The sequence below is a fragment of the Stegodyphus dumicola genome, chromosome 1, assembly GCF_044657685.1.
Source record: "Stegodyphus dumicola isolate Sdum_Otavi_A_Nest chromosome 1, ASM4465768v1".
In the NCBI taxonomy this organism is placed as follows: Eukaryota; Metazoa; Arthropoda; class Arachnida; order Araneae; family Eresidae; genus Stegodyphus; species Stegodyphus dumicola.
Genome location: NC_140768.1, coordinates 176,022,240 through 176,040,907, shown reverse-complemented (window position 1 = coordinate 176,040,907; position 18,668 = coordinate 176,022,240). Strand labels below are relative to the sequence as shown.

General features: G+C 30.5%; 1 protein-coding gene across 2 annotated transcripts in view; it reads right to left on the bottom strand.

Moving 5' to 3' along the window:
• The window catches only part of LOC118201847 (uncharacterized), an 82,867-nt gene that overhangs the window by 45,785 nt on the left and 18,414 nt on the right, over positions 1–18,668 (bottom strand). For both annotated transcript variants that reach the window (XM_035374007.2, XM_035374008.2), the window contains exons 5-10: positions 16,160–16,313; positions 12,095–12,547; positions 7,501–7,727; positions 4,710–4,920; positions 3,561–3,712; positions 585–848 (exon numbers count right to left, since the gene is read on the bottom strand). In XM_035374007.2, the coding sequence (XP_035229898.1) occupies positions 585–848; positions 3,561–3,712; positions 4,710–4,920; positions 7,501–7,727; positions 12,095–12,547; positions 16,160–16,313 (1,461 nt within the window). The remainder of the gene's footprint in view (positions 1–584; positions 849–3,560; positions 3,713–4,709; positions 4,921–7,500; positions 7,728–12,094; positions 12,548–16,159; positions 16,314–18,668) is intronic.

Sequence of the window (18,668 nt, the reverse complement as noted above, 5' to 3'; positions counted from 1 at the left end):
GCCCCATGATAACTGTGTCAGGGCACATGACTGCCAAGACTTATGTGAACATTTTGGCCGATCAAGTTCATCCCATGGTACAAACTTTGTTCCCCGATGGTGATGGTGTCTTCCAAGACGACAAAGCCCCTGTTCACACACCTCACATTGTCCAGGACTGGTTTTCTGAGCACGAGGATGAGTTGCCCCATCTCCCCTGGCCACCACAGTCACCAGACCTGAATATTATCGAACCTTTGTGGTCTACATTGGAACGGAAAGTGCGTTCTCGTTATCCACCGCCAACATCGTTATCTGAACTTGCCACCGTTTTGCAGGAAGAATGGTATAATATTAACTTGGCAAACATACAGGAACTGTATTTATCCATTCTGAGAAGACTGCAAGCTGTTTTGGATGCCAACGGGTTTCCTACACCATATTAAGCAAAGAAACATGTATTTTTAAAGGTGTTTCCATATTTTTGTCCAACCTCTGTAAATAACATGAGTTCATATCTTAAATTTCAGAAAATATATTCTAGAGAAACAAAAAATTTTTTTAATAACTTCTAATTTATGAAAATAGAATTAATAAAATATTACCTTGATACGCTCCTGAATTAGTTCTGTTTGATCAGTGTCTTCCACAGGTGGGCTAGGTATCTTTTCACGCCGTACTATAGTGCGCACTGGTGTACTTCGAGCTTCTTGTTTCTGTTTCCTGTAAAAACTAACAGTGTATAGAAGAGGTACATCTGGGTTACTGGTACTACCTCCTTGAACTGGTGTTCCAACATTTGCTTTTGTAGTTGCTGTATCACAAGAACTGATTGAATTACTACTGTTGCAACTGAGATTTTCCGAAGACTATAAAAACAAGTGCAATAATTATAAATTTTCCATTTTTTGATTAATAAAGAAAGAAAAAAATCATTTATTAAAATACTATTTCAAGGAAAAATTTTAGTCAGTAGAAAAATGAAATTGATTATTTCTTGCTTATTCAGTTTATCTTGAAATATTAAACAAAAAGGCAGCAAAGAGTTCTCAAAAGAAACCTATCTGGTTCATAACTCTGTATCGCTGCACACAGACATAGCACAGTAATTGCCTTTTTGACTTATTCTGACCTTCGATCACAGTTCCAGATTTCAGGAACTGTTTGCATGGGATAAAAACCGCATACCTAGAAACATTCAGGCATCTAACTATTGTAGTTTGAGATCATCCTTGTTCCAAGTTCTTTAAGCATTCTCCCTCTGTTTTAAATGATAATGAGGAATTATTTCTCCCATCAAGTCAAGATTTAATATTTAGTTGTCAATCTCTGCTAAAAGCAAGTACTTACACATGCATTTGCCTTAAAATGTCTCATTTAGAGCTAAACATTTTTGAATGAATATTTAAAATAACTTTCTTTTAATCCTCTAAAAAAATATCCAAATTCAATTTTACTTTATTTAAAATACAATTCTAAAATCTAGATTTTGATTTAGAAATTTAATTTTGGACTCCAGTTTATTTCTATCAAAGTAAAAAAAAAAGTTCAAATTTTATTTTTATCCCGAATAAATAAATAAAGCAATTTCAAAGGAAACTTCTCTTTCTTTTTTTTTTTTTTTTAAAATAACAAGAGGAAGTTTCTTAAAGTTTGAAATAAAAAAGTTATTTTAGCAATTTAACTTTCCTTGACATGCAGCAGTGTTTCTCGCTTAAATACTGGAACTTTTATGCTTTTAAGGTTAATTAGGAAATATGATGAGGCTTCTGTTATTGAAATTGTTTCCACATTATTTATATTTTCCCTTTAAATAAGACATTTTTATTCATTTCATAGTTTATCTCATTTTTTTACCATCTATTTTCCCCCTCCACATAAAGCCCAAAATGCATGATTGATTACCAATGAGAGAAAAAATTATGAATTTTTTGGAACCATGTCTTAGAAGATTCACTTTATTCATTAGCACATTTCATTAACATATTGCTAAGCAATTTTTAAGTCAGCTTCAACTTTAGAAAAGCTTTAAACACTTGGCTCAATTGATGGTAATTTCTTTAAATTTATTTATTTACTTCCCCCCCCACACAAGACGCTGAAACTTGCCCTCCCCTTCTCACTTTTAAGGTTTGTCTTCACTTAAAAAGATATAATCATCACTAATAAAGTCATGATCTGATAAACGCACTGATTGTACAGTTCCACATTTTCATCACTCAAGCATACAGCATTCTTGAGTCATGCTTATTTTAGCCATCACTGTAGTAAATATGTTTTAACCATTTAGGTAATACATATGTTTAGATATTCTGATACTTTCTGATTACTTGCACTGCCATGAAAAGTCAGCAAATCATTAGCGACTTTCACTGGCATATATCCTTTTTCCAATAACAAAACTTATCCATACGTTATAAAGGAGATATGGCTGTCTTTAAAACAGTTTCTGACCTCTAGTTTCTTACATTGCATTCCCCAAAAATTAAGTCGTTTAAGAATATAGCTACATAGAAAGTCAATTTTCACATTTTCTACTGCTGGACAAAAACACCATATTTCTGAAGAAATTCAGTCCTTTCTTCAAAGTAACATTTATGAAACTCTTGAGCAGCACTATGATTCGTTATGAAGGAAAGTTGGCAAGAGGGATATTGTTCAATGAAATGACAAAGAATATAAATCCACAAATACTAAAAAATGTATGGTATGCATATATGTAGATTATCTGTTGTTATTCACATAGTTATCATACAGATATTATTAGATTATCTGTTGTTATTCATATTCATAGTAAAATATGGTAAAAAGTTCTTTGAATGTTGAAACAGAGGGCAAACTATCAGTAAGTATCAATATCATTTAAAATTACAGTTATAATTAAATAGACAGCATAGTAGGTGGTAACAATCTTATAACATGATTGCAAATGATTGAACAGATCTGGACACTTATTCATCAAAAGGATTTATGGGTAAGATTTGAATGAAAGAACGACTGTAGTGGGCAATGTTTTCTACGCTTTAAAATTGAAGTTACACAGTAAAACATGTGAATCATATGTTTTACAACAACATACATTATGAAATATCAATTATACTAGAATAGCATATGTTTTCCTAATACATGCTAATATAATTTAAGACATGCATTTTCCATGGCATTAAGAATACTTTATAATTAAAATACTGTATATTTTAGTGCAGCAATTTCTAAAACAGTTCTTGTACTATATTCCATTCAGCTGAAGAAGACTTCTCTTAAAACAAAGAGAAGTTATGTTAGTTTTAAGAGTAATAATGTTCACCAAAATATAAATAAATGGAAAAATGAAAACTAGCATATGGCATAGCTTTTAAGATCATAATGTGTTCACTGAGATGCATTAAAAAAATCAATAAGATTTTTCTTAAGATTGAACGTACTTTATACTTATATTCATGCAATAAGTAAATTTAGAATTCAATAATATGAATTGTCAATATTAAAAATTAACAGCACCTTATTTTTAGTTCCATTTCATAATAAATCAATTAAAAAAAGTATTTTATAGAGGCAAAATTTCAAATATTAGTTCTTACATTGTAAGAGCTACTTTCAGAACAGCAGTCTGATGACTGTATAGATAAGCTGGCTTCGGGTAATGTTGACAGATTGTTATTTTGATGCTCATGCATATCACTGACAACTGCTTTTAACAGATGAGATGCTAAAGGTTCTTCTACTGGTAATTCTATACATAATAATAAGAAAATGGTAAATATTTTACAACTATTCAATATTCATTCACACGAATCAAAATAAAACACTTTTACAGAATTTAATTGATGAGAAAACAATTTTTTGATGGTTCCATTAAAGTAACTAAAATTTCTAAGATATATCAATAGAACAGAGTACTGCTTTAACTGCCTAAAATGTAATTAACTGAGGCTGCATCTGTATCAATTTATTATATTAAAATACTAGTAAGATTTACTGCTTTAACTGCCTAAAATGTAATTAACTGAGGCTTGCATCTGTATCAATTTATTATATTAAAATACTAGTAAGATTAGTAACAGGAATTATATCATGAAATAATGCTGATGAATTGATAAAATGTTTTAATTATATATTTACATAATTTAAGTTTAATTTACAATTTTTTCAGGTATTTTAAAATGGAACATTCGCAGCGTTATCCTATAATAATGATACATGAACAGAGTTGTTCCAATTATGTTTCTATGAGTAAGTACAATATATATAATAGATATCAGATTAACTGAGTGACAAAAAGGTAGCCAACCAATATTTTTAATTGATATTTAATAGACTTTGTTTTTATTTACTTCAAAAATTAATGATTTGCAAGAGAAATTTTTAAAGCATGAGAAAGTTCATTTACATCAAAGCAACTATAGGTAATCATCAAGAAACCAACTGATTGCTTTCTTGTGTAAATATAATTTGTAACAGAAGGAATTAAAGTGAATTTGAATTGCATTTAAATTTGCTATCGATTGTTTATTAAATATTACCTTAGATACTTGGCTAATTAGCATAGTATATAAACTAATAGACATAAAATGATGGCTAATAATTAAAATTATCAGCTATAGTACTTTTAAACTGCTTTGAAATCCATAAAATAAAAAAATAAAAATTGAAAATAAATCAATAAAATTGTATAAAGTTTACAAAAAGTATATTTTACTGATCTTAATATAAAATTTACTTCAATCTACCATATTTGTGCTCTTCCAGAGAATTTGCATCTTCAGAACCTAAGGAAGATTGGGAACCAGTTTGCTCTATTGCTGATGATGTATCACTATTACAATCACTTTCATTTTCAGACTCTCCAGAGTATTTCAGACATACATCATTTTCGAAGCTTTCATTACATGCTTCAGATCTGCATGAAATACTTTCATCCAAATCTGCTTGCTTGTGACACTGTGAGGAAAAGAACAAAACAGGAAATATATTAAAAAAAAAAAAACTTGCTTTTAAAAATCTTTAATTAAGATTTGTTTGCATATTTTTTGAAATACATTTATATTACATGTAGAAAATCATTAAGTTTGTGAAATATCTGATATTTCTCATACCTAAAGCGTTAAGTGCTTTTATTTAACGTAACATTCAATCTCCTTGGCTGCAAAATGCAGATATATTAAACTAGTACTTTGGGAGGATCACAATTAAAACTGTTAAATTAAAAGAACTTTAAATAAATTTCAGTACTATGAAATAATATAGAAGTCAAACAACAAAAATCAGCATCATATTTGCAAATTTTCATAAGACTATTTTCGATAGTTTTACCGAACCATTGGAAATGAGTCCTGTGAAAATTTGCAAATATAACGCTGATTTTTGTTGTTTGACTTCTAAATTATTACTTGTTCAGCAGGTTATTTTATTTTAATTTCAGTACTATGGTTAACACTTCTGTTTTTAATTATGAACAAATGTATACAATGCTTAGATAAGTTTAAATAAATCTAGAGATTATAAATAGACATCATTCACTAAGCATTCAATTAACAATTTTCCCCCAAGAAAGATTTGTGAAAATATATTTCATCAGCATATATGTTCATTGAAGCGAAAGCATTTCATGATTAAATTTTAGCACTACGATTTATGTATCAATGCAACCAGCTTAGCAGAAGTTGCCAAATTTCAGAATGAGTTAAAATTTGGCAATTGCATGCAATTCCTCAGTTTTTAACAAGCAGCATTGCCACTTTCAATAAATGGAAAATTAAATTAATTAAAAATAATGCATTCTACAATGGCAAAGTATAGTTGGTCAATTATTTTTTATTATAATTAACATATTTAATCTAGTAAATTGACAATCCACTGATAAGTCAGAAAGGCCCGTGAAATAAACAGTGTTTTTGTTTAAATGCATGTATACTTACAAAAACGTTATAGAGAACTAACTCATGTTTGCACATGCTTTTTGTTACATTACAGTTTCCAATGGTTTTTACAGACAAATTGTGATATTTTATGTTTTAAACTTGAATGTAATGTATGAGTTTGTGAGATATGCTTTTAGTGAAGGCTTAAATCACTAAATGGAATGATTACTCTTAATCTAATCTTATTGCAATCGCATGAAGTTTCTACTAGAACAGAAACTTATTTGTAACAATGCTTAATTAATTTTTAAAAAAAAGTTTAAATCTAAAATGGATATATAATATATTTTGACAATTATAATCACCATTCTTTTTTTTCTTAAACAAAAAATCACTAAACTGCCCCATGGAAGTAGAAATATGTAAATACCAAACTTTACTGGTGATTTAAAATTTTTTATGGATATTACAAATAAGCTAGTGGATAAGCTATACGCAAGTAAATACATATAACTATACACAAGAAAGGAAAGGAATGAAAAAATATGGACAGCATTCTGCATAATTTAGTCTAGAATTCCAAATATAAAATAAGTATATGAGAAATAAATGCAATGAATTACAATATCTTACTAAGATTTACAAAAAAAAAAAAAAAAAAAGTCATTACTGCGCTATGTTGTCCTTATTGATTTTTATGCCCAGTTTCTTAAAATATTCTAAATACTGAATAAATAAAACAATTATATATATTTATATATTATATTACATTATACGACACACCAAACTAAATAAAACATCAGTTTGAAAGGCAAAAACAGTATTTCTTTCTTTGTATGTTCATATATTTTACATAGGAAATTGACTGCTGGATACTGTATGTTACATGATTAACTGTCAAATCTCTGCCCAAAACAAGATTTTCAAGTAATTATATTCCGTTAATAGAATTATGTAAATTAAATCTTCATATTAAAATAAAAATTTCCTAAAGCTAAACATGGAAACATTGAAAGCTCCAACAAATTACAAAGTTTTGCAGCATATTCTAAGCAAATTTTTACCACTTTAAGAGGAAATTTGTCAGAAGACTACAAAATTAATTTTGATAACACTCCAGAAGATGTCTAGAATCAAAAATGTGTAAGTTTTATGACTTATGAGTTAGTTCTCTATAACGTTTTTGTAAGTATACATGCATTTAAACAACAACACTGTTTATTTCACGGGCCTTTCTGACTTATCAGTGGAATGTCAATTTACTAGATTAAATATGTTAATTATAATAAAAAATAATTGACCAACTATACTTTGCCATTGTAGAATGCATTATTTTCAGTACTGGATTCATAAACGTATGCATGTGCATATATGTGTATCCAGCATTATTTTCTTTAGATTTAAATGAAAGGTTTAGGGGGAAAAAATAAAACTGTTTAAAATCTATTAATATAAAAGAATACGTTCAGAAACGAGTAATTTTCACTATTTTTAAAAACTAAAATGAGCCTGAATGTTAAAAGACTTGGTTAATTCAGATAAATGGAGTTCTATTGCATTTAAAGATTCAAATTTATATTCATTTATTCTTTTTCATGTAAAGAAGAAATATTTTACAAAACAAATTACATGAAGGTATGAAAACATTGCAATTTCTAACCTCTACAACATTTTCTACATATGATCCTGACGATAACTTTTCCCAGTGATTTACAAGATTTGAAATTTCTCGTTTTCTCTCCTCAGTTGCTTTAGCAACAACATCTTTCTGCTGCCAGTTATTATTAGCACTTTCAATCAGCTTTTGCTGCACAGTGCGAGTATGCATGCCAACATTAGGAGACGTAGCCAAGTTAATAGTTGCTGATGATGACACTACAGGTGAGCCTGCAAAAAAAAAAAAAAAAAAAAAATTATTGCATTCATTTTTTGGGGGGGGAGAGAGGAGTTGCTCTTTAAGTTACAGCAATTCTACAACCAAACAGCATTTGCACTGAAAAAGAAAATAATATATTTATTCTGAAGCCTACAGTGCAATGCTCTATTGTTAGCTAGCAGCCTGTTCGACTCTCGTGTTCACCTATGCAGCCACAGGATCACAGATATAGCGATGACAAAACTACCATCTTTATTATAAAATGACTTCACTAGAGCAATAATCAATAAGAAGGGGGGGAATCGATAATTTTCACCCAGACTTAATAGGAACATGCAGCCTTATATGCATAGGCAAAAAATGATGAATAATGTTACTATGTAATAGAGCTTCCCTAAACACCACATACAGGAAAGGACTGCCATTTTGGGGAGAAAAAAAATTCAGGCCGGCTAAAATTATATATATATATATATATATATAAAAAAGGAATAGATGAAAAACAAGTAGAATTAGAATACTATTTGTTCTGAAAATTATATAACTCACTGAATATAGAAGTTTCCTGCCATTGCTTAAATTATCACATACTAACTAATCTTTGGCAGAAATATTTTCTTTAAAAATTTAAAACAATAGAGATGGGATTTTTACTTTTACTAAAAGGGCTGAAGTTATCTTTTTGACAGGTTGAATTAAAATGAAAAATATGAAATATTTCACTTTTTTTAATAAATAGTGATTCGATATTCTAAATTTACTCCTCGTCAACAAGCCTTAAATGATGCATTATTTGGATGCAATACATTTATTAATATACATAATATAAGATCCAAAAAAGACATTTAAATTAAATGTAAGTAAAAGTTATTGTTTCTTGTTAAGTTAAATACAAAAGATACTTCTGGAATTATGCATGGTTAATGTTGTCAAAATAAAATTTAAGAATAACATTGATTTGGGGGAAAAAAAGGCACATATATATTGTACCGCTATTGAAAGAAAAGATACATTCTGTTTTCATTGATCAAATTTTAATAAGGGATATTTTTATTTTCTCATACAAAGTCAATGCAAATTACTTTTCTTACTGTTTTTTCACATTTTCACACAACCTGATCTCTCACTTTTGTAATTGCAATTTTCAGTTTGACACTGTACATGGAAATTTAATTTTAATTCCTGACCAGAAATATGTGGAGCAACATGAAATGCAGCTGGTAATCATTTGTTTTCATCAAAATTCTTCAGAGAATTGAAGTAAAATATTCTGTCCTAAGAACTGCTCTTCCAGCAGCTTTTTGGACATACTTAAGGTAATGATTGTAGTCAAATCTACAATGTTATAGTACAACTTCCTGCTTACGTTGACTTATCAAGAATGTCAATAGTAAAAACTTATTACATCATCCACTGCATCAGCAATAGGAGGTGAGCCTGCATAGGCATCAAGAGGCTTTACTGCTTGAGATACAGATGCAAAAAAAAAAAAACCATGTTTCATTACATTTCAGAAGGTTGAATGGCATAGGGGACAATATGCTTGCAGATACACTGTGGAAATCTTTGATTTATCTTCGTCTTAAACAGATGAGCTGAAGCCCTTGAGACAAGTGAACTATTGTTCACTATCCGTGGAAGATAACATGCTGTCTCTGACGTAAGAGAACTTTGCGACAGAGTATATGGTGAAATTAGTCAAGGATGAGTTCTAGCCAATATGTTACACAATTATAAAATGATACATTTTCAAGTGGTTTCTCGGTATTATCTGCATTTTCAGCAGTTAAATGAAAAGTGCCCCTCAAACATACAAAAATGTAAAAAAAAAAAAAAAAAGTTTGAGCTTTTCTAGAGATTGGAAAACTGTCATTTCGAAATTGACAACGAGCTTCTGTACAGTATGTTCTTTTACTATTCTTCTAATTGGTTCACCTATAAATAAGTGCATTAAACTTGCGACTCTCATTTTATAAATTTCTCCTTACATATGGCAATATTCCAATAGATTCCAATAACATGCTTTGATGCTGAAACTATCTTAATTGGCTATTTGTAAGTGTTGTAAGGATTATGCTAATTTTATTAACAATTAGATTTTGAGTTAAAGTTCCTTTCCTATCAATTCTTAACTTCAACTTACCACTTCCAGCCAGAACGTAGTTTTAGAATCAAGTCTAAATGCTAACGAGGAAGAGCAGTATATAAATGCAAAGTTCTACTGTTTTAGAGAGAGATACCAGATATTCTGGCTAGCACGCATCCACCTATTTAGGCTACTTTCTCGTAAGCTATTATTACGCTCGGCTGTACTTTAGGCCCTTGATAGCTTTGCAGTCAATTAGCGTCAAGGGGCCAACTCTGTTAGAATTTTGATAGCTTCAGCTATACCTCCTTAGTTTAGTTAATTCTTAGTATTTTAAGTTGAAGCCGAAGTGTCGACTTTATTGTATATGCCAAAACAGAGTTTTGTTAAACTTTAGTTGGAAAAATAAAGGGTTAATTTACCCTTCTATCTTGTTGTTTCCTGTCACACGAATTCAAGCGATTATTCGCTTACTATTTCAAAAGATTCTTCACTTTCAGCAGTAACTTAGAATTACCCAGTGAGGAACTCTACAGTGTATAAGTTGATATCACGACATCTTTTTCAACTTCTTATTTTGAAGAAGTTGCTAGACATGACACAATATGGAGGCATTTTTAACACCTTTATTTACACAACAGCACAATGCAGAAGTACTTAATCACATAATATTTCATGGGATTGTTTAAAACATTTCTAATTATTTTGCTTAATGATGACTGTAGAATGAATAGGTGTGTAACATTTTTTTCTTTAATATCTGAATGAAGTTTTGTAAAGGTGTGTCGCCTAAAGATAGGAAAAGTTATGAAACTTCAGCAGTATAATCACCCAAATAAGAATAGTGTCCAGAAGTAAACTCTGAAGCATCAAAATGATTATAATTATCTTTCTAGTGCTAATGAAAGAAACATATTTTTATGCAATACTTTAAGAATGTACTTAAAAATACTTACTTTGAATCTTTATAGAAAGAAGAAATTTCATCCTAAATAATTACAGCTCGAGCTAAACTCTAGTATTTAAAGCAGCTGAATATGTATTCAGATGCTCTAAATATCAGAATCCAGATCTGCCCCTACTTTTACCCTTGAATGAGATATCCAGGAATTGTTGACAGCAGTTTTTCTAAGAAATTCACACAATTTAGAAATATTTCCTGATGAACTGATTATCGGCGATTATTTTAACCTCTGGATGGTCACGAGCGAGCTCAGCTTGCATTCCAGTTACGCAACACAGAATAAGCTCACATTACACATTTACGACTGACAGATATTGCATATATTTGGGATGAAAGAATTGCTTGTTCTTGCAACCACCAAAGGATTAATCTCTGAATAATAAATGTTAGTACAGTATTTCCCCATATTTAAAAATTATTAGTTTAGAAAATTAAACTTGATTTCTTTGGATATACTTGTTAATTAAAATATTTTGTGATTACAAAGATCAATATATGATACAGTTTTAGATAAGCAAACAGATATGCATTTCAACTATATATTCATGAGATGCTCAAGATAGACATTCAAACAAAAAGATGAAAAAACTGAAACCACACTAGGGGGGAAAGAAAAAAAAAATGTTTGAAAGTGCTCAGATTCTAGCAGTCGCTAGAATCTTTGTTAAGGTTTTTCTACACTCTCACAGAGCTTGCAGTCTACCAGTCTGCTGTTCAGCTCACTTCTGCTTACCCATTTCTTTTTGTATTTTTAGCCTTATTATTAAGCATCATCCCCCCCCCTCCATTTTCTCCATGTTTTGTACACTTTTTGACTGAGAAAATCCTGGGCAGAGAAGGAAAGCTTTAATTTATTAAAGTATTTTTAAATAGGATGAACATATTAATAATTAACTTACATACTACCATGTGGATAAACTTATGAATGCACTATTTATTGATATAAAACAAAATGAAATATAAATATTAATTGATTAGGCATTAATTACTTTTTAGATTTTCATATGAAGATCTAAAAAATTCTAAAGTAGATTAAAACAATACAAACCAAATAAATATTAATAAGAAAGATAATGCTGAAAAAAGCTAAGGATGGAAGAATGAAATTTGCACAATTTTAGTAGTCAATAAATTCATTTATTGCTATAAGATACTTCATTAGTAAAGACTAAAAATTAAAAGCCAGTTGATTAGATAATCTACTGGAAGATGTGATGAAAAACCGGGAGAGTTAAGCTTTGCATCATTTTATTTTTGAGAGATTTCTCATATCTTAGGCAATGCACCCCCCCCCCCACACACACACACAAAAAAGTTTTTGATTTTACCTTCAAAGCTATCCTGAGAGACAGTTCTTGCAGCACTTCTTTGCAGCAAACCTGTAGTTTTTGCAGGACTTCCAGCATTACTCGGTGTAAAATTTTTGGCAGGACTTGACTGTACCATTTTTGCTTCAGAAGCTACTGCACATTTTATAGGGCTTATGAGAGCATTTACATTATATTTTGGCTTTATAGGTGATTGTTTTGGAGCAACAAATCGCTGAGGTACTCTCTGATTCAGTGATGTCTTTTGACCTGAACTTACTTTACAAGCATTTTCAAACAAGGCAGTTCTTTGTGCAACAGAAAGTTTATTTTCAACTGCTGTTTCATTTAGTTTTGGAGTTCCCCCTAATAAAGCCTTTTCAAATAGAGCCTTACGAGCAGAAAGTGGTAATTCAGCTGGATCAACATTTTTTCTAAAAGAAGGCTCTGTCTTAGGTGCCATGGATTCTTTTGCTATAACATAGGAGCATACTGATTAGAATAATGTATGATTATAAAAAATTTCATGATGACTGAATCTGTATGACAATTAAATAATCATTTTATTAATTTAGGACCCCATGACATTTTTATATCTGATAAATTTTTATGTTAACAAATTCAGCATTTATTGTTCAGATATCAGTTTAGTTCATGTTACATTAAATTACAAAAGAATTTTTCATTCATTTAAAGCAGCATTTCTCAAACGTTTTTTAAATGGTGACCACTTCTATAAATTAGAATGTTCTGCATACCAGCTTACTCTTCCCTTTGAAAGCAACATTTTTGGCACATGCTACTATCAATGTATTTATATTTTTAAAATACATTTAATTTTACATTGATATAAAGTAAATAAGGGGGCTTGCATATTATCCTGTCAGTCGTGAAAGTGGCTACCATCGAACCATCATAGTTGACGGAGATTCTGCAAAGTCGAAACAAACATTCTAACGGAATCCTCAGCCACATTTCTATCTGCAATTCTTACAATACTTAATTCATCACTCTCTCAGAACAATCCATCAATTAGCTCCTGTCATGGAAGTGTCTGACATTCTTTGTTTTTGCTCTTTGTACTATGGTTTTCATTGAATTTCTACTATTTTGCTAGGAGCTCTGATTTTACAGTTTTTGGCTTATTAGATTATGGTAAAGCACCACGTGGGCTATCTACTTGAGAGGAGGGATAACGTTGTAGAGGACTTCCTATTAAAAACTGGCTCGTATCAACATTAGACATGGGGAAAACCACAAAAATGCCCATGAAGCCATCCCGTTTGCAGGGTTTCAAGCTCAGATCAAAACACCAATGTTCAGCAATTTACCATTTGGCCACTGTGAGCTCCCAAATTTACTGGAGGCTCTGTTTAGAATGCTATGGGAACAAACTTCCAAAACAGGTGACTGTTTCAATCTGTTATCGTCTTGTTGACCATATCCAGCTAATGCGTCCCTCATTTAACATATGTAAATTCTCTCGAACTATAAATGAAACTAAGTGCATCACTAATGCGATGCTACAAGACTCATTAATTTCTTCAAAATGTAAGAGAAAAGTGCAGCAATAAAAGTGAATTTACAGCCTTGCTCATAAAAACAAAAGACCACTTGTCGAGAATCAGTGGGGGTTATATCAAACAATAGTGTAGATGTGACATCATGCTTATCCTTAATTGGCACTAAACTGTGCTGCTTGGTGAAAGTTTCATGGTCTATGGGATAATACTTAAATTCCTAAATAAGTTAATGAAAGAAATTTTATATTTGTTTTTAATAATTCAAGGCTATTAGAGTTTGGATAATATTTATGTCATTAAATAAATGTTGGCACTCACATTAATGAGATGGATGAGCTTGCTGATTTTTGCATAATTGTTCTAGTTGTATGCTAGTAAGAAGCACCAAAATCACAGTGCTTTAAATCCCTCTTTTATTGCTAAGAGTAGAGTGTGTAAAGTACATAGGTAGGGTAACTGGTGGATAATTTCACAGAATATCAGTTTTGGGAGTAAATGGGATAGACCATTGCCATTTGTAGCTTCCAAACTGAGATTTTTCAATTACAGTGTGGTATATGCAGTCAATCTGAATTTTGATCTTTCTCTTCTTTTTACTTCCTTGTACGAAGTAAAAAGGAAGTATTGTAATCGCGAACAACGAAAATATCCATTTTGACCACTATCGAAGGCAATTTAATGATGTTTTTGCATGACATCTGTACATAAGGACAGAATAAAAGACTCTTTTCCTCCAAAAGAATTATAAAACTGCTTTAAAATGAATTCTGAAGAGAATTTTTTGTGGTGTCTGTATGTACACACGTACGTATGTATCTCGCATAACTCAAAAACGAGTAGCCTCAGAACGTCGAAATTTTGTATATGGGACTGCTATAACATGTAGATGTGCACCTCGTATTTTGGTTGCAATCAGCTGCATCAAACATATATAAATATATATATATATATGTATATAAATATATATACACACACACTGTTACCTGGCTCAGTGATCTCAGATTCTTTACTCTTATATGTTTGTAAATTGTGCATTTTTTGCTTTAAAAATGATTGAATTATGTTGTTCTTATCTTCCGGTTAAGGTTTTTATGCCATTAGGAAATCTGCAAGTAATATCTGTAGAATTATCAACAATTTAAAAGCTGTTTAAGTGTGGTTAAGCCTAATTTTTAAATAACATGGCGGACATGTTTGTTTACATTTGAAACTGCAGAATAGTAGATTTGTTGTCATTCTAGAGAGACTAAGCTCCGCAATATGAAAAAATATAATACTGTTACGTGAACAAAGAACAAAGATAACACCTTCATTTATTATTGTGAATTAAATCATGTTTAATTTTTTCGAGGAAATAAGTGTTTAAGATTTATTTTGTAATTTTCAATATAGATATTTTGAGTTTTTATGCATTTTTGCTTGTCGCAATGTGACAACTAAATTAATTGAATGAGAAATATTGAATCGTCTGTGAAAAACTGTTTCTTTTTTGTTTTGTTTGCTTAATTTCTTCTACACATCGTTCTAGATTTATTATAGTATTTTAATAGAACATGTTGCAACGATTAGATAATTCTTCAAATGGTATAAATTTTGTGCATTCTGAGTTATAATATGAAAAAATATAATACTGTTACGTGAACTTAGCGCCAGAATGTCGCTATGGTAAAAAAAATATAGTGAATTTTAAAGAGTGCATTTATTCTATTGTGATTTATGCGCTATCAACGAATAAGATTTAATTCAGTTCAATAAGTTTAAATGAAATGCAACAAAAAAAGCATACAATTTAACATTCCGTACAAGGAAGTCATGTGATGTACACATCAGTTTTTTTTTATCTTAGAAAGAATGCAGACTGAGAAATGCTGATTTAAAAAATTACCTACATGTGAATAATTCTGATATTTAAGAACATAAAATAATTTGGCAATGTTTCAAGCAGATATATTTTAATCTTCAACTACAAATATTCTTAATAAGCAATACTCACTAGAAAACATGATCACTTTTAAACAAATAATAGAGTTAATTAAGACACAATAACACGCCGAATAAATACTAATTCAGAAGACAAACAACAAAAATCAGCGTTATATTTACAAATAAACGCTGATTTTTGTTGTTTGTCTTCTGAAATAGAAATAATAGAGTTAATAATACTTTGCCCAACTACTGAAAATAACAAAAGAGTTAATAATATTTATTGTAATCTTAGCATAACATATGATTTGTAGCTATCATGGTTCATGAATCATGTTTAAGATTTACAGATTCACTTACCTAAATAACACAGGCAATAAAAATGACTTCTAAATAGAGTATGAGATATATATTTTAAATGATTTCTAAATTATATTACAACATTTTCTAATTTTTCCATGCTCCTAAGTCTAAACGGTAAATTTATTATTTTTTATATTTATCAGCAAACTGTTATTAATACATCAAAAAATAAATTACAAGATAATGAACAATCTTAAAAGGAATTTAAATATTAAAATTTAACAGAGAATGAAGCACCAAAAACGAGATTAAAAATTGTGTTATTATTTTAATTTACCATTAGAATTCTCTGTACAATGATTCCCTTTTTCAGAAAGATTTTCATTATTTTCGTGACTGCGACTGCTATTTTCTTCATCATCTTCTAATTCTGAATCGCATTGTTTTTGTTCACATTCAAAGAATAATGTTACTATCTTAGAATCTTCTTCCTGGACAAAAACAAAAACAAAAAAAAAAAAAAAAAAAGAGACAAACACATATATGAATTGGGTCTGGGTTATAATCCCGACAGCCGAAATCCCGACAAGCCAGAATCCCGACTGTCCAAAACCCCGACTGGGCCGAAATCCCGACAACCCAAAGTCCTGACAAGCCAGAATCCTGAGTGTCCAGAATCCCGACAAGTTAATATCTAAATACAAACACTCAATTTAGCTTAATAAAATACAATTTTTAACTAACTACAGTAAGATCCCGCTTAACGCGGGGGATACGTTCCATCAAAGTAGAGCGTAATGCAAAACAGCGCTAAACGAGGCTATCTTTACATGTAAATATTGGGGTTAGGGGAAGATGGCTAGGAAATTGGTTAGGTATTAAATTTAAAAAGTATGTTTTTTTAATAAAAATAAAACCAAACATTTATTTCTTAAAGCCCAAATTAATACCACATTATTACTTCTTACAAAAATAAAAACAAAATATAAATAACAAAACGAATATTCTTAAAAAAAAAAAAAAAAAAAAAAAAAAATTATAAAAAAAAAATAATAAATAAACAAATAAATATAATATTTAAAAAAAAAACAAATAAAATTCTCAGTCAGTCATATTTAGTTAGCCCTCTGCGTTTTCAGTGTAGTGCCTTTTTGTGACAAAAGCATCTAATGTTGCTTGCCTTTTTCTTTTGCGTTTGTTCTCTTAAAAGTTCTTCATAAACGGATAGAGCATCTCTAACACCACGCCTTACTTTTGAGCTCCTGTCAAAATTCGGATCATTTTCAATGAATTGATCCATTATTTCAGTTATGGTAGACAAACTCCTTTTTACAAACGCCATCGAAAGTTCTTTTTGCTCTTCTTCTGAATCACTGCTGTCAACATTTTTGTTTTCTTCTTGTTCAGTTAATTCCTTGAGCTCATCATTAGAAAGACTAGCCGCTGCTTCTTGAATTATTTCTTCGACATCTTCCACATTTACCCCTTCAAAATATGTCTGTACAATACCGCACCAAACAAGAAATACAAGTACACTCTTTCGGATATGTATTTGAAACCTATCGCTGCATAATATTTCGGGGAATCCCTGTATGCTGCGAGCGATTTCGTGGAATCCCCGGGTTGAAATAAAAGAGCGCTAAACCGAAACAGCGCTAAATGAAACAGCGTTAAGCGGGGTCTTACTGTATTACATATTACTAATTAAAAGTTTAAATCAAAAAATCATAAAAATTATGTCATTACTTAAATAATTTTTAACAAATTGAAATGACCGTTAAAATTTGAAATGAAGATTTATAAAATTCTTTTTATTAAGAAAAAGAAAACATCACTTACACATGCAAAAGACATATTTACAGTGACACATTGCGAGCGATAGCACGAAGATGTTCCATCACAAGTCGATTATCACGATCGTCCGCAACAGTCATAATTCTCCTTTCTCTGTCATCATCTACCTTCCTACGTTTTGGTTGTTGTTCTCCGCGAAGAATGCATTCAACTTGGTATTCCACATGCTCCTGTTCTTTTTGAAATCCTTCTATGATGTTATAAACGCCAACATGGCTCGTCCAATTAAGGTCTCCCATCTTCTGTGCCAATCCTCGACAGCATTTTGAGTGCGCGGAGCATTTATAGCTGCCTTTTCTAGATCACTAATGATTCTAGATAGCCTCAGTTCAATATTATTTTCTTCAGCAAAATCAATTAAATCTTGGAATAATCTTTTGTAATTTTCTTCAGATTTGCTAGTCATCAAAGCATATACTAGTTGCAGCTGTGTAAGTATGTTAAGGGGTCATTAGGCCTTATTGGGATTTCGCCCGTGTCGGTATTTTGACCCTGTCCGGATATTGGACAATCGGGATTTCGACCCTGTCGGGATTTTGGTTTGTCGGGATTTCGGCTGTCGGGATTATGTCCGGATACCATATTAATTATCGTTTAAGATTTTCAACATTTTTAAAATTAAGATAGAAAAACTTATTTGTTCTTTTAGTGCCAATCATTTTAAGTATGATTTATAAGGTATGTGCAAGACTCTTAAAAGTAAGAGTACGTTAACTAAAAATCAGTGCTGTGGAGTTGCAATCGGGCAGATTTTGGGATACGAGGAGTCGGAGATGGAGTCGCTAAAAACAGGTCGACTCCGACTCCAGTTTTTGTTGGACAGTTTGAATTTGAAATGAAATTAAAATGAATTAATAAAAATTAATGACAAGCTGAGTTATTATTTTTATTTATGAACTATATACATTAATAAATAGTTATTTTCTATTTTATTGACATATTAATAAATAAATATAAGGGAGGAGGATGAATGAAATATTTGCCATTAGTGA